This window comes from Chroicocephalus ridibundus, chromosome 1, assembly GCF_963924245.1.
Source record: "Chroicocephalus ridibundus chromosome 1, bChrRid1.1, whole genome shotgun sequence".
Taxonomy (NCBI): domain Eukaryota; kingdom Metazoa; phylum Chordata; class Aves; order Charadriiformes; family Laridae; genus Chroicocephalus; species Chroicocephalus ridibundus.
Window position 1 is genome coordinate 195,724,199 of NC_086284.1, and position 25,429 is coordinate 195,749,627.

The 25,429-nt window shown below is 40.5% G+C and overlaps 1 protein-coding gene across 8 annotated transcripts in view; it reads right to left on the minus strand.

Annotated features, from left to right (window-relative positions):
• CADPS2 (calcium dependent secretion activator 2) overlaps positions 1 to 25,429 on the minus strand; it is a 320,439-nt gene that overhangs the window by 157,686 nt on the left and 137,324 nt on the right. For all 8 annotated transcript variants that reach the window (XM_063323277.1, XM_063323280.1, XM_063323282.1 and 5 more), the window contains exons 6-7: positions 22,285 to 22,406; positions 5,589 to 5,700 (exon numbers count right to left, since the gene is read on the minus strand). In XM_063323277.1, coding sequence (XP_063179347.1) covers positions 5,589 to 5,700; positions 22,285 to 22,406 — 234 coding nt within the window. The remainder of the gene's footprint in view (positions 1 to 5,588; positions 5,701 to 22,284; positions 22,407 to 25,429) is intronic.

Below are 25,429 nucleotides of genomic sequence, written 5' to 3' on the forward strand. Positions count from 1 at the left end.
TATGGTGCTGGTCATTGTCTGAGCAAAGATCATAGGAAAATTTCCTAGTTAAACACACTCTGGTTTACTGATTTGAAAATAACATCACAGACCAAAAATTATTGAAGCTGGTTTGGAAACAGATGACTAGAAATGTCTACTGACTCCTCTCAAGTCACCTTCTCCCCTAACTTCAAAGTTTGGACTTGTTCTGACTTATTCCAGCCCCTTGTCTAAAGACAGGTTAATGTCAGAAAGCCAGAAGCTGCTGTCAGTGTGACAAGAAGAGAAATTCCCTCAAATGCCCCAGCAGCAGCCGGCCAAGCACAGCACGGCACTCATGTCCTCTGAGCATGAAGTCATGATGCACTGCTGCCAGGAGGATGAAGCAAAAGAAGCTCAAGGGAAGGGGTAAGAGTGGAGGTAGAAATGGGAAAAGAAGGTGACTCTCTTGAAATTTATTCCCTTAAAGAAGTTCTCACCTACGGATCCCCTAAAGGAAGGCTTAATAAGATCTTGATCACCAAGGGAGCTTATGAGAATTTTACACAAGCTCCATTATCTCACCTATTCAGCAATCTCTCGCTTTTCAGCTATGATTGTATTACAGCTGAAACACCGACACAAGGCTTCAGGTAACAGATGGTTAAAGAGAAAAAAAAAAAATCAAACAGAAAAACTGCACAGGTGCACGGCGAGAGAGATATCTAAAATACTGTTGTCGACAAAGAACCGGGAAGACTGCAATTTATGCAATCAATGGATCTCTGCTGCTGCTGCCAACGGAACACTTACCTTAATATATGTTAGCAATTGATAAAAGTTGCCTTTAAGTCCTTCCCAAACAGCCTCTCTCCCAGATCTAAAAGAGGGCATGCCTGAATGGAAAACATCTCAAGAATTTCTGAGGAGAGGCATTCTCACAGAAGCTACTGAGAAAATCCCTGTTAGTGCGGAAACAATAACACTCAGCCAGACATAGCAGGGTGCTGACAGGCAGAGTGCTTGGGGAGCAAGAGAAAAAGGGGGAGTGGAAGCAATCTCTTATCATTTTCCAAACTTAAAAAAAAAAAAAAAAAACAACAAAAAAACAGACAGAAAAACTCAGACCGGCAAAACCTCAGTCATTTCAAAATGCGATGGACAAAAACATTCCCCAGGATGGCAGGCTTTAAATTAACATATTCACAGTATGAAATCGTTTCTGCTCAGCAGCCCTTTGAACACAGCACAGAAGATAACCAACATGCCCAGTGCAGCCCGCATCCTGAAACTAGGCAATCATGCGAGTATGGGTACCTCGCCAGTAGAGCTGTTTTATAACGGCTTAAATCAAACCTAGAGTAACAGCACCAATGAAAAAAACCCCATAACTGCACAGCTAATTATTGCTGGCTGCAGCTGAGTGTGACAAGCAGGTTGTGAGACAACATTTCCCTTTTAATTGAATAGTCAAAGCGACACGGCTGAAATATTCTTATATTCAAAAAGTATCAGCACTCAAACACCACCTGCTGTTCTCACATTGTATTCACACGCGCGCTAAGGAAGCACAACTGCTGTCACTTTGAATTACTAGGTTTGAACGTCTTCATACACGAAGTACTGAACAAGGAAAAATAGTGTCAGATCCCTGAGTTTCAGAAACCACCAGGCTGATTTCTCCGAAGTATTTACTCCAAACTCGGAAGGCTTCTTCATGCTTCCGCAGTTGTTGCACGTACAAATGCAAACATCAACTGTGCCTTCCGTATGCACACAGAAAAATTAATGAAGCAGTCAGATCGGTGTCAGTCACACAAAAACTGTGCCTCACATTTCAAAGATATTTGAATAAAGTAAGTTCTTAAGATTTCCTTATTAGAAGAAATTTAGCTTCCAAGAGGCAGCCTGCCTCACTTTCTGGAAGTTAAATTCAGTGGCTCACCTTACGCGGAGGTCCGCACAACCACAGACGCAGACCACGACTCCAGAAGCTCACATTCTGCAGAACCCAAAAGCAAATAACATCCTTTCCCCTCCTGTGCAGCACATGGCTCCATTTTTTCTTTCAGTGGAAAACTGAGTTTGTCCAACTGTCCTCCAGTTTGTGTAGAACAGAGAATCAAGGTTAAGATTTGTTTTTTGTTTGAAGACACTTAAAGCGGTCAACAGGGAGCCAGAAGAATACCCCCCAGCAAGCAAAATCTTCTCTTGGTATTCACAACTGATTTATTTTGGGGTTTTTTTAGAGGAAGAGAGCATTGCCAGACAAGCAACATAGTAAGTACTACTTCCTGTTGGTCAAGCACATCTTAAATGACCTGCAGTGAGAAGGTGTTAAGACGACAACCCTTCTGTCAGGTGGTGCTCACCGGGTGACTTCTACGGCAGAAGCTGAGCAGCCCCCAGCCTCTGCTTCCCAACAGGGAATAAAGCAAGCTGTAAGTATGGCCTGCCCTCTCTACTGAAAGCATGAACCTGCATCCTTTCTGCTCCAATGTGAGCTAGTTACTTCTGGAAATCAGCGGTGTCTCCTGCTTAAACTTGAGGAGCTGCAGTGCCGTCATACCGAGATCAGGGCCTACATCTGAAGTTCGTAAGTGCAAGAGACTGCCATGCACCGATGGGGTCTGTGGAAACTCCTTCTCCTCTGTGGCTCTGGGGAAACCTTTGCTGGCTCCACATTTCACACCTTAGATCTGTTTTCATAAAAAGCTGATCCCTTGGTGGCAGAAGAAACCCTTTGGTATCTGAAGGAAGTTCAAAATTCAAATCTTGTAGCTTAAGGTTGCCTTCTATTTCTAATTATAGATTAAACAGGACAAAACCTTCACAATAACTGCAGGGTATGGGAAATGAGAACTTCAATAATGCAGAAAAGTGGTCTTGGGTCAAGACACATGCTTTGAAGAAAGTACATGACAGATGAGAATTAATGTCCACAGCAAGCCCACCTCAGAAGGCACAGGTTTGAGTTAAATTTTTAAGTACAGAAAAAATACCAGCAGAAGTATCTTCAGGCCTTTTCAGAGCATAACAAACCTACCTGAGTCAGCTGCACCCCTGCACATCACTGCAGTGCACTAACCAGGCATAAAGTTGCCAAACCCTATTAGAATTAAACTTATCTAGTGGGATCCTGCAATTTTTCAAAGGCTACCTGAATTTAAATCTCTCAAACCTGAAAATGGAGACACTGAAAACAAAACAAGCCTTTGAAAGATAAAACGTATACCATGAGACTACACAATACCTTAAAATTATTTTGTAAAAATTCTGTCAAATATTCTCCCAATCTACCCTGAAGCTAGCAACCATCCCTCTCAAATACTCTGGTTAAACCGGAGGGGTAAGTTGGCAGATTCCCCCTTCTCCACCAGCTGGAAGGTCTCTGTCAGCACCTGGGTACTGCCAGACCTGGGAGGTGCAGGAGGACAGAGCAGATGCCCAAACAGGCTGATGGCTACCACAGCTGACATGCCCTTTTTCATGTTCTTTTCCACTGCTAAGGACCATGCACCGTACCTAATGTCATTGTGGGAGGTTTACCTTGTACAGACTTATCTTTTACAGAAGGTATTTTGTGGGCAAGGATGGGGACTAGTCATTTTTCGTAAATCAAGAATGGATTATAAAATGTAAAATCAGTATCCAAGCACCTCTCAGGTACTTCTGTTTGCTACACCCAATCTCAGCACAAGCTTTAACAGAAGGGGAAAAAAGGCGATGGCCTTTGCCCTTTGTGACAAGGGGGGAAAAAGCCCCAGTAAAAAGCAATGACTTTAATAGGCTAATTCTGCTACTAATTGCCAAACCTCAGAGCATCTGTTAAGAGCATGCAGACTGCTGAAGAACAACAGGAGAGGAAGAATGAGCAACAGAAACAGAAGATTGCTCTTTCCTCCCTCACCTTTTATACGTCTTGCTTTGTCTCTGGGAAAGCTGGGTCAGACTCCATCCAAAAACAGGGCAGTGAGTTCAGCCCCAGCCCCTCTTGACTACCTGTTTTCATTTTCTCTCTCCTCTCACCACTCTGAACCAAGAAAGGAAAGTTATGACCACCTCCTTCGGCCATCTGACAAATACAGATATGTCAGAAGGCAGCCAGGAGTGGGAAGGGAGAGGAGACAGGGAAAAACCACAAAACAAACCATCTGGGGCCATACGATACAGTAAAGGCAAAAGCTGTATTCAGTATTTTACATTTTAAATGTTTCCATTCTTTAAAATAATTTAAAATCCTTTATCCTCCTCCCCTAGAAACCCAGGCAAGCTGCAGTGTAAGAAATCAGACGAAGCTTATACATGAACTTTAGCTATTTAATGTTGCAGAGCAAGAGGATCCTGTTAACACTTGTACTTCTTAGCCCCTTCATTCTGTTAGTTTCTTTTCTCCTCTGATTCCTTGGCAATGACTATGCTGGCTACTGTTCACAAAGGCCACATAGTCCCTTCTCCACTGGCCTGCACCTTTGCACTGACTTTCCTTTTGCTTTTTGAAAGGACTGAGCAAGCAGGAACAGAGAAGAAACTCCTTGGTATTTAACAGCACTATGCAGTTCCCTTGAGTCCACCCTTTCAGTGTCTCTTTTCATTGTTTTGGATCCAGATATCGCTGGCTTTGGGCTGCTCAGCTTCACCCCTGCGGCTCCTCTGCTGTATCTGCCACAATGCCTGCCCGACTCCCGACAGTGTGTCACCCCTACGGGAAATCTTCCCCATGCAGATCCCACCTTCAGCTTGGCTGTCCTTGACCAAGTGACCTTGGAAGCCTCTTGGAAGGACATGAGAGGAGGCAAGATGTAGTAATACTGGGGATACAGTCTTGACCTTAACAAGTGACCCAATGCGTGGGAGAACGTGGGTTTGTGCAGCCGCTTGCACTTGGAAGACACCAAGTGGGGAAGAGCTCTGCTCTTCCAAACAAGCTGTCCTTGCTTGAATGAGAAACAGCATGATTCTGAGCATTAAAATGTGAGCTCTCCACCATGCGTTAACATGTCAGAGAGGAGAACTTCAACAGGAGATGAGAGGCCGGAATTTGCAGACCCTCTCTGCCTCGTTCACACTGCTCTCCTTTTTCTATGATACACTGCACTCTCTAGCCCCTGATTTTGGCCTAAGAAGGATAAGTGATATTGTCAAGATAGGGTAAACATGAAAAGGGAAGCGAAGTTCATGCAGTACAAGAGTGAGAACTCGTATTTTAGTCTGACACGTGACTTCCATCTCTCCTTCCCCCACCTCCATCCATCCATCACTTAAGTCCTTCCTTCCCTTTGCCCAATTGTTTGCTGTATTTATTACACAACAAGTCTTCTCTCTCTCCTCTTCGCTCCTAGTTTGAATAGCTGCATCATCGGTAGGTCAGCTAGGAATTGAAAAAAGTTTTAAAGAAGATAAAGAGAATCGTCATGGATCCCTGATGCAAATTTCTGGAAGGCAAATCCAAGTCAACATATCACTACAAAAAGTCACCCATAAAAGAAAAAGCACAGTTTGGCACAGCTGCAGCAGAGCAGGTGCTGTACTGCATACCTTATACCATTTTATGGCATGTTTTATCAACACTCGCATTCCTACGCATCGTTTCTCGCGTATTTCTTGTTTCTACACATAATACTCACTCTTCCCAGTTCTTTATCTTCAAGTGCCAGCACCCCGGTGCTTTCTGTAAAGAGTTTCACTTTGACAACAGGCCGAGGGTGAGTAGTGGTGAAATCCCCTTGAGTTCCCCACCTGCAACAAATAAAAGAACAGAATTTAACTGGGGCAGAGGATGGGCCTGGGAGTGACAGGACTTTGTAATCTTTTGTACGTAGTACTTTTGCACTTTTTTGTATTTATTGATGCACTCCTAAAACTTAATTTCCAAACTTTTGGGGGGAGAGGATGGGAGAGAGAGAAGGTAGATTTTTGAGCATCCAAGATTAAATATCTACATGGGAAAATTGGCTTTTCTCTCTGATAAGACAAATCAGGGTTTTCCTATATGACTTTTGTAATAAAAAATAATAATAAATTTATTAATGGCAAAACCCAAAGAACTGAAATTATATCCTCATAGGGAAAATCAGAACCAAGCAAAAAAGCACAAAAAGAAAAAGAGAGATCTTTTCTCTATTGAATACACTATGTTCACTATCTTGTGCATACAAGTCAAATTAATTCTGCAACGAATGATGTCTCAATTCTAAAAAAAATATTTATATGTTTAACTTTAGGTGACAAAACTATGCAGAAAGTTAAGAGACTTGCCCAAAGAAAACCTTATGTTTTATGAGATATTACAGCTTAGTATAAGCATGTAGGAAAAATGTAAACACAAACAGAAAAAAAGGGAAAAAAATGTTATTTATCAGAGTGACTATAGCTCTGCAAGATAATTACTGCCACAAGGCTTCATGCTTTTAGAGAAGCTAAATTGGGCAGACAAACTTCTAGTTGTTAATCTCTTATCTCAGTTAAGACACTTGGTTTGTCAGCCTTTCCCCCCCTCTGTGTGCCAGTGGTACAGAAAAAAGGAAAGTTACACAAATTAGACTGCAAGTTCCTCCGACAAGCTATTCTGTTTTCCTAAATAACTGCATGGTTCTCATTGCATCGACGATGCTGATTCTGGTTACATTACTAGGCACAAGCAGAATGCAAAAAGTAAGTGCAGTTCCAGTTTCTCTTCATTTTTTCCACTACTGGAGACATTACGATTAGCAGAAACTAAAGCCATAAAGAAAACACGTGACCTTAAGAGTATGCTCTATAAAAGGATGTATTACACAAGGTAAAATCTTAGAGGGCCTCAATTACAAAAAGCAGTACGTTAATTTTACGTTCAAGAATAATTTACATGGTCTCTCCACTGCTGGAAATGAACATACAGTAGTAATCCTCCAGCAAAGGGATCTAATAGGTAAAAGAAGAACCTTCAACTAACACGAGTTACAGACTTCAAGATAAAGTCTATAAAGTAATACGCAACTAAACCCAAAAAGTTTTAAGAAAGCAGTGGTTCTGTGTAAACCAGTCCTACAGGTGGCTGAACACATGCCAGACTACACAAGTGAGGCTCACTGAAAATTAAATCAAATCTAACTTTACATTCTGTCTTCTTTGCTTTGCCTGAGTTAGAAAGATGCACACTCTCTCTCTCTGTGGTGGACATCATAGCCTTAGCCTCAGCCTCAGCCAAAGTGGTAACTGAAACAGGGACTCTGACAAGAAATTACCTTCCTGAGAGGGAGAAAACCTGTCGCGTGATCTGATGATAGATGCTGCAGCCGCAGGACAAGACAATGCCTTGCGCTGCTGCTCTTCCCAGCGGTGGTCCCAGGGGGAGGTTTTGTCACAATACAGAAATGAGATTTCCAAGGAGAAAGCATCTTCATAAAAGACAAGATCTTCAGTCTCCCCCCACCTCCAGATCCCACTATTCAGGAAGATGCTGCCTTGCAATTGCGAACACAATCAAAGCACTTTCTCTCTCGGGCACCACCGAGCTTCCAGAAGCCTTGAACTGCTCGCACCACAATGGATAGGACCATCCAAATAATCAAGAGAAACTTCTATTAAAATAACAAAACAAAGCAAAAGCCTCCCTACAAAGGTCTAGCGCCAGCATTAACTCACAGACAGAAGAAATTAGAGTCATGCTGACTAAAGGGAAGAGCCCCAGTCTGTTCAATGAAGAGAGCATCATGGGGGGCTGCTCAGCTTCTGCAAGCTGAGGGGAAGGTACATGCCATAGTATACGCTGGGGTTTGGGCACCCGGGTATCTGACTCCAGGACCTCCCCGGAAGGCGGTGCAGCCTTCTTCAGAGACACATCCCCAGGCTCCATCCCTGCAGGATGCAGCAGGGAGGGATGGGGCGTACCTGAGCCTCGCCCAGGGAGCCTGGCAGAATTTGCTTTTTCTCAAAATTCGATGCACAATGAGAGACTGACACGAATGGGACTAACGCTGGGTCATTCACCTGTTGTCGACACTAACGTAGTACCGGAAATCATGTTTAACATCACGTCTGATCGCTATCCTTGACTGACATCTTTCTCCCACACCGTTTTCCATCTGCAGCAGTAAATGAAAATCCTGGGCTGAAAATAACAGTCTGAATCTATTCCTAAAGCTTAATGTTCATGGTGGAAACATTCCTCGCTCCTTCATGCTCCTTGGTGATCAGGACTTCGGCAAACTCTCACAGCCTCTTAACACCATGTCTTTGGAAGTGAATTATCTGGTAGAGCAGGTGGTCACAGGTGTGCTAATATAATTATATCCACTTGGTTTCTCAAAAATTTAACATTTTTCTTCCAAAACACATTCATGTTCTGTCAAATGCATTTATTAATACCTATTGAAACATAAATTTTTCCTGTTCTCACATCTGCTTAATCTCATTGGTGAAACTGTAGTGGAACATTTGCTTTAAATTTAAAAGCAAAGCTGCTAGGTATAGGTCAGACAAATCTGTATTTTTCTTTTAGGCTGGCGTTGAACCTTGGTATTTTCTTGGAGAAAATACAGTACTTCTCAGAAATGTCTTTCTGATCCACAGATTAAAAGGCAACCAACAAGCAAAGGATTGTTGGTATTAGTCATTAAGACTGAATAACTTTTTAGTTGTTTACCTGAACAATTTTTTGACTGTTTTTATATTAGAACTAACAATGTGGCCTACAGAATTTGAGCACCGAATAAAGAAAAGTTACTTTTCTTTGTATCTTAACCTTCACCAGCAGTAACAGTTTTCTGCAAGAAAATAAATCCTACAGCTGCCTTTTCCTACAGGGGAGGAGGTGAACCTGTAGGTTGTAACTTGGTTTTCTGTGAAAACAGAAGGAAATCACATGTACCGTTTTGATCTCATTTGAGTCAAAGTATGTTGCAGATAGTTTATTTCATGTTTGCTCTGCTATGAAGATACTGAAGGAAGAAGGAGAAGGAAGAACAAGTAAATTAATTACCCTAATTTCTGAAATGGCTATTTACAAGAAGTATATCTTTAATAATTCTTAACATAAGGAAAATGTAATGCTTTGTATTTGTAATAGTGTATGTTTTAACTACCAAATGGATGTAAGCAATGGAAACAGCAAATCAGCCACTTCCACACTTTTGGAGAAGCCGCTGATTTATGAATATGTGTCCAACGACGGTTGCTAATGAGAACAATTTCGATGCTGAATGTGTCTAGATGGAAAGTGCAAAATTTTTGTCAAAACAAGTGTGGATCTCCTGCAGTATTCATATTAAGTTAAAAAATTCCCATTGATGTCTGGGTTTGCCTTTTTTTTTTTATATCTTACTAGAAAATTAGTCAAAAGTAACAATAATCTCAAGTGCTAAATGCTGCAGCATCGCTCACTGCACTCTCAGCTGCAGCTGCTGTAGCATACCTGAGACCTCTAAACCCACCAGCTTTAAGTCTAAAAAAAAACCCTAATCCTGCCTCTTCATGCTTTTATTTTGCCACGTCATTTTCCTTTGTATATGTATTTTTTCTGCTTTAACCTACCCATTCTCTTTACCATAGAAACTGCAATGATTTGATATTTGATCATCTTCAACCGTAAGCCCCAGACTTTTCACCACATTTACGCTGCTGTCAGAGGTATGTGGGCTGATACCATAATTAGTGACAGAGTCCTTTTTGCCAAAGTTGATTTCCCTTCACTGCAAAATTATCCACTACCAGCAAGGAGGTGGATGTTTATTTCAGGTGAAGATTTATCACTGTGTCACAGAACGCCATCTAAGCAAATTTATTTTTCTACTTCATTTTGGAACACGTTTCGTATACTGGAAACAGCAGCAAATTTCTCTCTCAGCTTTTCCACTCTAATCATGGTCTCTGTTAGTCAAAACTTTTCTTTATGGGATCTTAAATCCCCAGTCTTACATGGGAGTGAATATTATAAAAATTATTATTCCAAGCAAACATCTAGATAAATTTTATTTTAGCCCTATTTATTGGAACATTTTCTTTCTGACAAAATATCAAGTCTACAGAATTTTGCACCATCAAGCATTGATCTTCTCAGCAATTAGGAAATCATCTCGTTTTTGAAACAAATACCACAGTGTACTGGTCTCCTTGGTGCCTCCCCTTTTGCATCTTTCTGGGTTTGATTTTTGGTTTAAACCTACTGCGTAAATCAACCTCAACAGATTTGTTAATTCTTCATTAAATCACCTCAAGATGTCTCCTGAAGGATTTTTCTTGTTCCTTATCCATACGGGGATGAGCTAGAATGCGCAGGAAGAGCCACCGAAACCAGTTTGTTAGGCATCCTACTGCTTCATAGGACTAAGAGAGTTACCAGCACTTCACCTTCGCTCATCACCGAGCTGGACTGCAAATAAAATGTTCAGATCTCCATAACATCCCTGCATCTCAACTCTTTCAAGAATCTGTACCAGCTTTGCTGTTTCTACTTTGTTTAGAAACATACTTTAACTGCAGAAAACTAGGTATCTACAATCTTCAGGTTAGAAATGATGCTCCCAGTGCAAGCTGCGAGATGAAAGGCCAGGGAAGAAAAAGACAGACGGGACTCGCAGCACCTCCCTGACACATCTGACTACACCGATGCTTTAATCTAGTTCAAAACACCTTAAATCCAGGTCTGACAAACATTCTGCTGTCAGCGAAGCATTGTGTGAATGTGGAATTTCTGAAGCGTTGCATATTACTAACTACAACTGCATATACACAGAGAGAGAAAACACGAGATAGAGCGAGGAAGCCGCTGCATCAGCGGTGCAAGTTGCCCCACAGCGATCTGACAATAAATCTTTAATTTGATGAGAAGGCTCCATTCAGCCAAACAAAAATAGAGTTAAATCCATACTTATCTGATTCTGGCTTTTTTTTCTGAGACTCCCAAAGAGAGTATTAGCTGGTACTAATTGCTGCTAGTTCTCCTCCATTAATAACTGGAGAAATTTCATAAGTGTTTCCTACTCTCTTATGAGCACAGAAATACCCATCCATTTGGCAGTGACTGACACCGGGATGCCACACAAGAAATCATGGCCTTAACGCTAACAGCTGTCTCATACAACCCAAAGGCATGTTTATTTTCTGTCTTTTGCACACCTTACAAAATAATACAAACATCCCAGCTTCTTCCCCTGAATGAATGTTTTTGAAAAAAAATGTTGAAATGTTACTGCACGAGTGACAGAAATTTATTATTCAGGATTTAATAGGGTAACGATTGTTCCTTATATGCAACATTACAACAACTATTTTATTTAATATATATTTATGTACATATTCTCAATTACATCAGTGAGAACTGGGATTCAAGTTTGAAACCACAAGGGGAAGAGTCTTTGTGTTAGTGCCTTTCTATAATGCTTCAAATGTGGTTTAGGTTACAAATATTTTTTCCTGTGGGGGGAAAACAAAAATAAAAATCTACATTTTCTTATTTCTCTATTTGAAAATTACTCATTTGTTTTGATGGAAGTGCAAAGAACGTAATTTCCTCCATCAGAGCGAGCACATTCAGTTGCAGCCGAAAGGCAATGCATAGAGAAGGTTCTAAACAAATCATGTCCTTTTAACAGCAGAGGTACAGACGAAGCCCACACTCAGGCAAACTAAACCACGAGCTTGGCTAAGTAGCTTGGCCCTTCGTCATGAAAGTCATCTAATCTTTCATACATCTTGACTCTTCCCTGTGTTACTGTGATTCCACTATTTCGTGCAGAAATCCTGCTGAGAACTACAGATTCATTGTTTTACAGTCCCTACTACAGAAAAACTGACACTTTGCATAAATACTTTCAGGGCTGTCAGTCTGTGAAGGAGCATTACAATAGTAATGGTTTTAACCCTGAGGTTCCCATCAAAACATTCCTAAAACTACAAAATGTAGGTATGCAAAAAAATAATTTGTTCTACAGCGACGCCAGTAGGAAAGGAGTAGTACAGAAAAAAGGGAAATTTTGGTATAAGGATGAAGTCGTCGAATTGCCTTTCAGTGTCACCTTGGATGCCACCTAAGCAGGGTCTACACTACTGTCCCTTACTTTTGGGTTTTTTTTTAAAACCGTTTTTCATGGATTTCCATCTATCTAGGAACTTTTGACTGGGCACACTAGCAGTTTGACACACAGACTCTTAAGCCATCTCTTCAGCACTTCCCTTATAGAAAAGCTGGGGGTTCAGCACCTGGAGCCGCATACACTAAATAGCCTGGCACTCCATTTCCGAATGCATCGTTGAGTCAACACTGAGTACAGTCACTCAGAAAGAGCGAATGTTTGTGTTGGTCCCCCTCCCCCCTCATAGATTCAACAGCAAAATTAAAGGCTTTTAGGCTGGTTGTTACAAAACGTTGGCAATCCCTTCTTGGAACTCTGCTCTGAAGAAGTGAAAGCTCCGAATCAGACCCTTCCTTCAGCAACAGCAAGGATACAGTGCTTGAATGGATTTACTATATTCTAAAGCCCCTTTTCACAACTAGACTAATATGAAAGGGTGAAAAGAATAATTTGATCATATGGTGGTTTTTTTCAGAGTTAGCTTTTAGTAAAAATAATAACTGTTTTAAATAAAGGAATTAACAGAGCTCAAAATTACTAATTATTTATCAGGGAGCTAATAATGAGCTAGACACAATCATGTATTTCTTTTTACACATAAAACATTATTCATATCTGAAAAAAAAAATTGTAAAAAAAGGACAAAATTGTGCATAGTTTTTCTTTAAAACAAAAAAGCGCCTAATAAAAACCAGAAAGGAAAACCAGAAGAGCGGTTCAATGCATAATAAGCAATTAAGTATAAACACTCATTTAGGCTTTCTACACTGAAAATGAGAACAGAGCACTAACACTACAGAATGCTATTATGACAAGTATTATCATCACAAATATAAAACAGGAGGAATAAATTATTACTTAGTCTTGTTTCCCCATCTCGCTTTCAATCCAGGCAACCAAGACAAGTCAAGGTGAAGACGTTCAAGGGTATGTAAGAAGACTGACACACTGCCAGGTGCTGGGATCCATTGCTACGTACCGTGTGAACAATTCATGAGGCATTAACTCCTGTTTCCCACCAAGTTTCAAACCCAGCTCAGGGCTGGCGATGCACGCAAAGGCAAGACACGGTCATTTATGCTCTCGAAATTCCTATATGCCTATCTGCCTCACCTTTGCCTTGAAAAAGATAATTATGAATCCAACACAGCATTGTTAAAAGTTGCAAATCCTATTTATTTCATGTTATTTAGTATTTGTCTGACACTTTAAACCTTCAAAATGTTGTACAAAAGTTGATAAACTGACGGGACTTTGATGAAGCAGCTAGATGTTGTCATCTCAGCCTAAAGACGCGGGAAAACAAATCACAAAATAGACTGACCTATCTGAGCCTGCACAGTTTATCAGGGAACACTCAGGTACCAAATCAGAAAACTTCAGTACTCCATCTGGCTTCACACCAATTCTCTTTTATTCTGAAATCCCTTTTACTCCTCTTTCTGACTCCTACTGTTCTTACCAGCTGTCTACATTATTCTGCCTTTGTTTCTGCCGTCCTCCTACACTCAATCTGCTGGTGTGGCTTTCAAGTAGGCACATTAACCTGTAGACTCGTACCTTATATGCTAAGTAGCTATTAAGAACTTTCAAGATCTATACTTTTTTTTCCCCTTCATCTGTTCAGTGAACTATTCTGTATTCTAAAAGTATTGGACCTCTTGACACCTCTGAGGACCAATGCACACACTAACACAGTGACAGCAAAGAAGAGTCTGCCCATGGTGGGGCGAAAAACAGTTTCCTATTTGTCATGACCATTTGAAATGTACGAAGTATTCTTAGCCTGAATAGGGCTCAAAAGAAAAACCTTTCATTTGAACCCTTTGCCTCAACCTTTCTCTTCACCCAAACCAACAAACCAAAACTAAATAAAACCGTAAAATTTGTTCCATTTCAACCACTGTATCTAGTCAAATGTTTAGCAATTATTTTGAACGTACCTGTACTACCTTGCTTACAACAAACATAAGCAAATTTTTGAAAGGTTTCTTCAAACCAAAATACAAGAACAGTATATTTTGAAAATGTAAAATAGGCCATTCTGATCACATAAAAATTTCAGAGAAATCCAAAGGAACTGTTTTCACGTCAACTGTTGCCCACAAAAAATAATTCAATTTTCCAAAGATGAGGCAGGTGCAGACCACTGTGAATGACAAATTTAAAATCCACTCTACCAGAGTATTCCAGAAGGAGACTGAAGGTAAAGTTTGAGGCAATCCCTCCCAACCCCATCTCTTTTTTTGACAGACCACTGTCTCTCTACTTGATACTTCACAGGCAGATGTAAGCTGCCTTCACTCTGCCCCAGCCAGAGACCATGTAGCTATATTAGTATGAGGCTTAGCCTGATCCAAAACATTTTTCTTCTAAGCAGGAGTTAATTGGCTTTGGCTCAACACCACAGTATCCATAGCCAAATGCCTTCCAGTTTGAAGCTGGATCACACATCTAGAGATGCTTTAGCATAATGTTAGAGAAAGCTTACGTCTGTCTGCAAAATATTAGTCACATTTACCGTGGATCTGGAGGGAATGAGAATGGAAACAGATGTATCATGTACATTAAGGAGCATGTAAATAGTCCTTCTCCGAGCCCTGGTTGTTATAGTGAAAGGGATAACAGTGGGGCAGGCAGAGTCTGCCCCAAGGTTTCCAAAATGCACTATGAAATAAAACTGGTATCAGTCTTGCAGGAGACATGTAATGTCATTCTACTTTTTAAAAGAACACAGTCACCCCCAAACAACTATTCTCTCAAGCAGGGACACTAGATGAGGAGAGTTAATTAATATCCCAACTCTGAACAGAGAACCTATTAATTGTAAAGCCTTCATCCCACCGGCCTTCTGCCTGGGGTCTAAGCGTTGCAGCAGAAGGCAGTGCACCAAAGCCGCGGTCTTCAGAAGTGCAAACATCACGCCAGGGCAGAAATCCTGGTTGCTTTCAGTCAATTGTTAGCATGCTGAGCACACAGGAGCAAGGAGAACAACCAGGATGTAGCTAGAATAATCAAAAAGATTAAGGTGAAGAAAATTAAAAAAAGATATGCCCTGGTGGCAGAAGGATTATGTTTATTGCTAACCACCCAAATACAGTAGAGATTACAGCCAACTAATTACCTCCTTCCTCCTCTCATCCCAGTTTCTTCCATGCCACACTTGCCTTGATCTGACAAGTGAATATTCCTTTCTAACAGCAGTGGTTTTCACAAGTCCCTTAGGTAGACAGACTTGCAAGAGAAAATTTCGGGAGTTAATCATAGAAGCACTGTAAAATTTAGGCTGGAAGGAACCACTGGAGGTCATCTAGTTCCAACCCAGCTCAGAGCAAGGCCAGTTAAAATCAGGTTGCTCAGGTTATTACCCAGTCGAGTTCCAAATTTCTTTTAATATTTAGAGCCTGTATGCAATTCATATTTCTCTGCAATAAGAGAGGTGAAAAATAAAATAGTAATCAATGACAGAACATAGCACAGAAACTTACTTATTTTAGAAATCCTATATCTTTTTCTTGCGGATATCATATTGCTCTTTATATTTGAGCTGATTAGGTATTATTTCCATTCTTTAAAGAAGCAAGCAGTTGATCAGGCATCAAGAATAACTGAATAAAACTGTCATGTAAATTTTCAGCTGAATCCATATTCCTTTTGTGAAACTTTTCCATCATTAATCCAGAACACACGCTAGGATAAACGTGTATTTTTTCCTTCTCCATTTTTCCTTTGCAGAACCAAGAAAACATCAGATAATTTCCTACTGGCAATTGGTATTCGCTCAAAGCATTCATTTTTTTGAAAGGTAATTTCTTCCACCCTATTTTGTGAATTGCTCCAATCATGACAATCCAAAAAAGAAAGACTTCCTGGCATATGACAAGATGAAAGCCATGATGGAATTTATCCTTTAAAGATATAAAGATGAATCTTAGAGCAAATTATAATAATCATTATGCAACTATATCAAACCAAATTTATGAAAGCAGACACGCTGTGTTTCTCGTCATGATCCTTCCCCCACTGGCTTCCAGAAAATTCCAAATTACTTATTCAAGGATCACGCTCACCTTCACCAAGTTTTCAACGTTGTCCACATCAACATAATTACGGTGCTCAGGCTTCTGCCTTTCAAATGATCTTACTAGTAACGCACAGAGGTTCTCTAACATACAACGTCACTTTTGTAGATGTTGCATAAAATGCATTTATGTTTTAAAAAAAATAAGTCTGGATGCCAAAAGTAGGCTGAACAATTCTGCTTTACTATCCTCTGTAAGACGAACGCTGAATTTCACTGCACTTACCTGTAAGTAAAAAACTTCCAGAGGTAATAGTCAAAAGAACAGGTGAAATCCATCAAGTAAAAGACTCTGTTCAAGAAGGTAAATCCTAAAGAGGATTTATCCTCAGAAGATATAATAGGAAGCATATGAACAAAAAGCTAAGCTCGGTTAGATTAGGCACTGTGAAACTGCAATCTCATTATCCCTCTGTAAAAATCCCATGTGCGAGTATACTCATTTCGACAAAAAAGCACCCAGACAAACAACAGAAAAAGCCTCCGCACCCTAAGGAGAGCTGGTCAGCTTGGCAGCAACAGGCTAGTTTGATTCCTGCCTATCTGATCAGCAAACACTTGTGTTTCTGTCCCTCATTTCTTCCTGTGTTTAGTCTCTAGTTTTATACTTAAGACTCGAACCAGTAAGAGGCAGGAACAACTTTTTCATTCTACTTCTTCTCCCATGCAAGAGCAGTAACATGGATTGCTACACATGTAAACAATATAAGGAATGATTACTGACAACTACCAGCATAATTAAAGCATTACTGACCAAACTTAACCTCATTTATGCAGAGGTATCAGACACAGAGCTAGTGCCTTCTCTTTCCTTACATACTGGACATCTGTGTCACGCAACCACAAGTTAGGTGACAGCTGTAGGTGTGATCCTCTTTTTGTTTCCCTTAATCAAAAACAAAAATCAGAAAGTTGCAGGGACTACGATGAAGAAAGAAAACTAGCTGAGCCTTGGAACATGACTGTCACAGGTTACAAGTGTTGTCAACCCTTTTTCGCTTCAGAAATGTCATCTTAGGCCATATCCTCAAAACATTCTATTAAAAAAGTATTCTTTTTTTTCATGAGCGGCCATGTTGTTTAAGGACGTTCTAAATTTTAGAAATTAAGCCTTTTCTTTTAAACTGTTCTATCAAATTTTTGCTAAGCAATCTTTAATTATGTATCCACAAGTAACTCATACTTCACATACTTTATGGAATTAATGATGGTAGAATATTCCATAAAAAGAACGTGAGCAGCATTTATTTTATTTGTGCAGTCTTGGCTGAGGTTCCCTGCCTCCTCTGATCAGATATTTAATCATGCATTCTTCACACACTTCTAATATATAATAGCCCTTTTTATAAGGTTAGGCAATCACTGTCAGCAAAATATGATCATCTTATTTGTCTTGTTTACACGAAGAATGTCCTGACTGCATTAAAATTTTCTCACCATGCAAGATACGATCTTTTTCTATTACATAAATATGTGACAACAGAATGTCACTTGTAGTGATAAAAGATAGCATATTCCCATCCTTTATCTTTAGGCATGATTATACATACCCAAAAGATGACACTTTCAAGAAACCACATTATTTAATAGTCAGAATGAATAAAAATCAATGATAAGAAAACACGTGGACACCAGACTTCACAAGACTAAAAACTAAGCCACAACAATAGCATTTGAAAAATGAAATTAGCACTGGATTTTGCAAGATGACCCCCCGTGGCGTCACAGCACCAAAGTTATGCAAAGCTTCGTACGACTGAAGGGGTCCTCTGAAGGCTCTGCTGACTGATCTCTGGCAGAAAAGGTCACGGGCTATGTTGGAGGGATTTTCAGCAGGGCTAAAAGGCAGGAACCAGTTGGAAGGAATGAAAAAATATTTCACAGGCAGTAATAAAAATTTTATAGAGTTTGCATGCGAAGCTGTATAACTGATCTGTAAAACTGTCTAAGACTTAAGCTCAGTCAAGCGGTATTGTTCTATAGCACTTGCATTTTAGAATGACCACTAGCTAGTCAAGTAACACGCGTATAAACAGTGCTTTATTTAGCTTGTTAAAGAAGAAAATGAAGCACTTCAGTATAAACTCACAAAAATATTATTCAAAGACAGAGAAAACAGGGGTTAAAAGTAGTGAGAAACTAGAAAACATTTCTTACTGATAAACTGTCAGGATAAAACTGTGCTCTCTTCTCTAGGACTTGATTAGGTCTTTCTCCTTTAAGAAAGAATATTGTTTCTAATTTTCTTATTACTCTTATGGAAGCACTGAGGGATTCAGAGGAATACCTAAATATACAGTCATAAAAATAATTGAGAAAATATTCAGCACTTTGGAATAGTGGATAAATCCTGAATTAAGTCTCCACTTGACTCACGCTTCCATTAATCTCCACTCGAAGGTCACACTGGCTCGCACTCCATTTTGAAGCATTTGTCTGAGCATCTCGTTTTCTCCTTTTCACTGTCAAAGCTTTTGAAACTTCTGACTGAGCAGCAGCATTGCACTGCACACACCAATGTTTCATAGATGAAAAAAACAGGCATAAATAATTCTTTATACAGCTTCTTTTCACAAATGTAGCTGCCAGTTCAAAACGATAAACCAACTACAGAAAATGTGTGTGACAAGCACATGATTTGGAGCTCTTGCCAGCAGTCTCCCACAGCAGGCTGGTGGTAATCATTCACTTTTCATCACAGCCTCATTCTACGCTTAGTATGAGAGCTTTGCTACCCTTTTCTAGCTGCACGTCCTATATAAAATCTGAAGTTATGTTCTCATTTATCTGGGATTTGTCAGTGCAAATATGTTACTGCTAGTGATTTGAAGAGTCAAGCTGAACAACAGTTCTCCTTGATTTTTTTTTTTTTTTTTTGGAATGGGTTTTGGGTTTTCTCCTCCAGCCTCACTGATTATTTTCCTTCGTAACAGAATGACAGGACTGAAAATTATCCCAGTAAGGAGCCAGCTCCAGCAGCAGGCAAAGTAGGCAGTAGCCTAAGGCAGCTGCCAGCCTGTTTTTTCCTGTATCGGACAAGAGATGGACTGGCTGTGCTTGCCCAGCTGGTCACTGGCCTCTACGTAACTGACTTTGCTCATTGTTGCCAAAGGACCGAAGAGGAAAGAAGGCATCTTTCTTCCCAGTAGTAGTACTGTTACTAACATCAACAGGAGCAGAAAGCCACCTCTGTTTCCACCTCTTACCATACCTCCTCTTTCCAGAATATCCAACCCTTCTCCCAGTGACTGACCCTCCCCATCACCCCGGCAGGTCCCTATCAGAGCACAGTGATGAGTGCTGGAAGAAGCAGGGGGGCAGGAGGAGGCAGGTGACTGCATGGGGCAAGGGATTTGTTGGTCATAAAAGTAAGAAAGTTCATAGAAGGACTGGACACAGGCTGGGACAGAAGAGAGAAAAAACAGAGGCACCTTAAGCCTTCTGAAACCTGGAGACTCCTCCCTGCCATAACAGTATTTCCTAGGGCCTCTTCCACCAGCACAATTTCCTGATTAAACTCTGCCAACCCCTCTCAGTTCCCTTCGCCAGCAACCAAAAAAAAGCAATATTGCTACTGTCAAGAAAACCTGATTTGGCTCTAACAGAAAAATTAAACTGTGGAATAAAGGATTTCCCATTCCATAGGTATCGAATGGGAAATCCTCCATCTTCTTTACCATTTGCCCATAATTTGCTAATTTCATGCTTGTCTAATTTAATGTCCTCCCCCGTTGCCTCAAACTACAACTCTATATGCTCACAAACTACATGTCCCTTTATGCTCATAATCATACTGTATGGCAATGTCTCACAATTGTTCTTGCCAGAAATGGGAATCAGTACAGCTCAGAAGAGCACAAGAACTAGATAAATTTTAGAGCTCTATCAGCTGTGCCCCTTCAAGTTACACTGTTTTGTAGGACAGCAGGTCAACAGCACCAGTAACTCCCATTCTTGTCCTTCCAGTGTATGGCTCAGGGCATCTCTCAAAGATGCACAGTTTTTTCCATACAAATCCATATGAATTTTGTTCATACAACATCACTTATATGGAACAGCCCATAAACCTGTCTTTCTCCCATACTCAATCAACTTATACCAATTGAGCCTGAAATCCACCAAATCAGTTTATAAGCTTGGAGCAGGTCCTAACATTAGCCCTTTTCTTAGTTGTTTTTATATTGACTTTTGTATTGTATTGAGGCACTGGCACAAGTTGCCCAGGGAAGTTGTGGATGCCCCTTCCCTGGAAGTGTTCAAGGCGGGGCTGGATGGGGCTTTGAGCAGCCTGGTCTAGTGGGAGGTGTCCCTGCCCATGGCAGAGGGGTCGAACTAGATGATCTTTAAGGTCCCTTCCAACCCGAACCATTCTGTGATTCTATGAGACTCCATCTAGTCTGGAACTTCCTTTTCACAAAGTTTCTACTTTGACAGATAGGAAAATCAACTAATCTGTTACTAAATTTTACCAGATGTATCTACACACAATGTATACCTTCTGATTGGTTTTACAACCTTTACCTTAACCTGCAGCTCTCAGTATGTAATAAGTAAACCATGAACTGACCATGAACCATCCCTACCATGTTTTGTTCACCATATCTGGAAACCGCTAGAGAGAAACAAAACCCTTAACATCTACAAAGTGTTTTCTGGAAGGAGAATGACTGTGCCCAAGAATTTCAAGAATTCAAGAATTTGTGTATTCTAGCTGATTTAGGGAGATTTGAAGACCCACACCAGTGACATCAGGGGTTAATTGAGCATTTAAACCAGAAGCTAACAAATTCAAGGGTGAGTAAAAGGAGAGACACACCACCAAAAGAAAAGGGAACCTTGACTGTGAGAGTAGGCAAAGGCTGGAGGCACTTGCTGCTGGGAACGGTGTAAGAGCAACTCTTGAGTCTGAAGAGAAAGCACAGCTTGGAGATCTGCCCTCCATGAGAAAGCAACTCTCCTGGGACTCCGAACCACCAGAGAACGCCCCAAGAGGTCCACAAATAAGCAGGGGATGTTGCATACCCACTTATGACCTTGCTTCAATGCATATGTCTCTCATGTGTGTGTCTCTCATGCTATTGTTGCTCTTAGAAGTTCCTCATGTACTACATGTAAATGATAAGACTGAGCGTTCCCATGCCCTGGAGAAGGAACACAGCCAGGGACTGCGACAAGTGAATTTTACATCCTGTCCCACATACTTAGAGTTCTGCAAAGCTGTCTGAATATATTACTGGAGTAGGCTGCCGGCTTACTTTCCAAGGAAATTTGCTGCAAATATGAAAAAGTCCACCAAATTAGATCTCCTCCTCCTCCTCCCAACACCAGAAGAGGTAGATAAAACTTTGTGCTTATAATTTTGCCTAACAGGAGTCCGTATTTGTGGCCTGAATGTAATAGAAACTATCATCCCAACTCCATTGAAGATGTTTTCTCAGGTACTGTAACAACTACAATTTTTAAATTGTCTTTCACAAGGCACACTATGGTGCCAGTAAAACCCCAACACGCCGTCTGGAAAGTTATCTACAAAAGATTCCAAATGACATTTTAACAGAGAGAAAAGTGTCTGAAGTCAGTGTGTAGGTCAAACTAATCAACCAAAAAACACATTTAATTTTCTTCCTCTCTGCCACTCTGACTGGTTCAACTACAGATGGCATGATGTTATCCCCCTCCAAGTCAGTTTGCTGACTGCCTCCCTCAAAAATTAATTGAAAGAAGTGTATCCTACAATTTAAAATGAAATAGGCTCAGCAGGTGAGTAAGCTTTGTCAAGATTGATTACTGAGTATTGATTTTCCACCAATTGTACAAGTTACACTCCACAAGGCCACCTGCACATTAACCTAGAATACACAAAATCACCTCGGGCTAACATCTATCGAGAGGTTTGTGTTTTCAGAGAATGCAGGTAAGAACACAATGCTGCAGTCTCTAGCTCTTTGCCTCACACATACATTCAATGGCATTTATTTGGACACCATTCACACTTCATGCTTACTTCGCCATAAATCACTATTAATTGTATTTTCATTTTTCAGAAAGAATTTAAAATAACTACCCAGGAAAAAAACTTCATATAACGTAGCGCTAACTTAATTGTAAAAACTGTGAAGACACTCAGTTAGGTTCCCCCATGATATGAAGGAAAGAGATGCCGGATGCAGTGATGGTGGAGCTGCTTACTGTGGCCTGGAAGCTTCTGCTTGGTCCGTCTGAAGCTTCTCACCTCCTTCCACTTCCATAGTGCAGTAGACAATTCGATTGGGAGCGACTGACCTTAAACCTTGCACCTCCATTATAACGATCTGAGGAAAAGAAAACAAACAGTTTATCCTTCAGAAAACATTACGTAGCACAGCTATTACAGTACTAAGCTCCAGGCAGGTGAAAAAAAACCCTAAAAAAACCCCTCACTCCAACCATAGTTTAAATGCTAGGAGTTGAATTTGAGACTAAGGTCTAAATACAATTCTAAACGTTAATACATGATGAACTGCATCTTTTAAGCAGTCATCTACATAAGCATTTATGGAACGAACAGGTTACTAAGTCAGGCTGTAAACAAGACAAGTAAGTACACTGATCACATCTTGAAAGGTTAATCATGGTGCTGCGACACTGGAGGTTGCAACCCTTGAATCTCAGCTGATTTGGTGCTCTGCTGAGCACGAGGTGGGTCAGAGCATCGTTATCAGATGCTCTAATTTTCTTCCCCCACTGCCTACCCCTTTTCCTTCTCCCAGCTCCGTACTTGCAGTCAGGTTCGGCGTGCATATGGGGGGAGGAAGAGAAAGGAAAAAAAGCCACTACCAGCTGCGTCCTGATAAATTTCCTCACCAGTGAAATTCTGAGCTTGGCAGATCCCATAGTTTTTCAGCTCCTCAGAGCTACTCGGTTATAGCTCAGAAGAGCCAAATGCCATCCTACTTCAACTGCTCTCCACCTTTTATAAACCTTACGGTTTGTCACTGTGTGAAATTATTGGAATTTTCACACTTCAGATGTTTCTAATTCAGAGAAGATTTGAGAAGAAAGTCAGGTTTCCCTGCTTGCTTTGGAAAAGCTGCTTTCCTTTCCAGTCCTATTTGGGTCTACGAGAAGAAACGGGGAAAAAAACCAGTCCATTTAATCAGGAGAGAAGCTGTCCTCAACTGAACTATGCACGTAGCTCAGTATTTGTTTGATTGTTTTAAAGGTGACAGAAGTAATGACTACTATTAGTCTCCTCGGAGGCAATTGGTTTCTTAGGTCAGCAACCAACCACGAAAGTACTTTGCTATTAAACCCTTTGCATATTTCTCAACTCATTTCAATTCAAGTACGTTAAGCCAGACTTCACCCCTAGCTGTACAATCCCTCCTACCTTAAAACTTCCAGAACCTTAGTAATAGCTAGATATCTTGTAAAATTGCTAGTTTGGTAATACTGCAGTGAGATTACAGTCATTGATCACTTAGAACATTTTTACATTACGCATAAATCATCAACGCTGCCTATTACATTTTATAAATAATAACAGCAATTCATGCAGAATGATGTAATCATCTCCTATCTTTTTTGGTTCAGGAATTCAAGTAGTTAAAGTGATCAGTCATCACTAAAAGACTGCATTAGGGATCCTTCTAGCTAATACTGCCCGTACGGTCTTCCCACATGCCAAATGTATGTCCTTGTTGAATGCAGACTTCATGTTTATTCATTTTTATGTCGATACTTTCTTTCCTTGAGTTTCCAATTTAATTGCACAGTATGTTTGTCTTTGCTAGCACTTCTGGATTCTAGCAACGGAACAAAGTTGCATTTCATTAGGAAGAAAACTGTCACTAGCTGATTTACCAGCTCATTACCTGATGAACAGCTTCCTAAATATTGTTTGTCTATTTCTCAAACTGTCCAACAGCTGGAGAACACAAGTGATTTAAGTCTTCTACTACTTCAATATTTTATTTATTTAATTTACAAATTTTTGCAAATTAGGCTATTTGAGGGAATATCCAACTTGCAAAAATAGTCATTGTTGCTTGTAGTGATGTGCAGGGCTGCTCTTATGTTAGAAAACAAGGTCCATTCCCACCAGAACAGTACAAATGTTACATCTTTTGCTGTTCTGTCTTAATAACGACATGCAGTGGCAGCATGAACCCCCACCACTTTGCCCCTTGCAAAGAAATTTTCATCAAGTTTTTTTCTTGTCCTAATGTTTAGACATGTGTCATGGTTTTGGCTGGGATGGGGCTGACTTTCTGGCAGCTGGGCTAGTGCTGTGTTTTGGATTGGGGATGAGAATGGTGTTGGTAGCACACTGGTGCTTTTGGTTGTTGCTGGGCAGTCAGGGCCTTTTCTGCTCCTCACACCGCCCTGCCAGTGAGTAGCCTGGGGGTGCACGAGAAGTTGGGAGGGGACACAGCTGGGACAGCTGACCTCAGCTGACCAAAGGGATGTTCCATGCCATGTGGTGTCATGCTCAGTATATAAAGCTGGGGAAGAAGAAGGAAGGGGGGGAAGTTTGGAGATACGGTATTTTGCCTTCCAAAGTATCTGTTACATGTGATGGAGCCCTGCTTTCCTGGAGATGGCTGAACGCCTGCCTGACGATGGGAAGTATTGAATGAATTCCTTGTCTTGCTTTGCTTGTGTGAGTGGCTTTTGCTCTACCTATTAAAGTCACCCACGAGTTTTTTCTCACTTTTACTCTTCCGATTCTCTTCCCCATCTCAGCTGGGGGGAGTGTTTGAGCAGCTGCGTGGTACTAGTTTCTGGCTGGGCTTAAACCATGACACCATGTTATAGATTTCCTGTTCATTCATGTTCCTGTGCACCAGTCCTCAGTGGGGATTTTACTGGTTACCCTATAATTTAGTTAAGTCAAGTCACACACCAAAAGATAAAAAATGGATATATTTACGTGTTATCCAAGAAATGTGAAATTGTGCACTTATGGCCTCACATTTTCCAGAAATAAAGTATTCTATCTACAATGAAATGAAATCAGCTTTTCTTATTTGCCCATTTGCATTGAAAAAGAAGAGATCCACCATGTATCAGTCTAAATTAATAACACTTCAGCTGTTTCTGTTTGCCCTTATATCTTCTGAGATTTAGCTTCTCAAGAGTAAGAAATGCAGATGCCCAGCAAGAAACTCAACTTATATGATTAACACCATGTTTAAAATGAAAATTTGCCCTACTAAAAAGTGCTGCCTGTAGAGTAACATGTTAGTTCTTTGCCTTGCCCTGTAGATGACTAATCTTGCAGAACATCTGTGTGTTTTCTCTACCAGCAATGGAAGAAAAACCCACAAACCCAAGTTCAGTAGACCTAATAGTT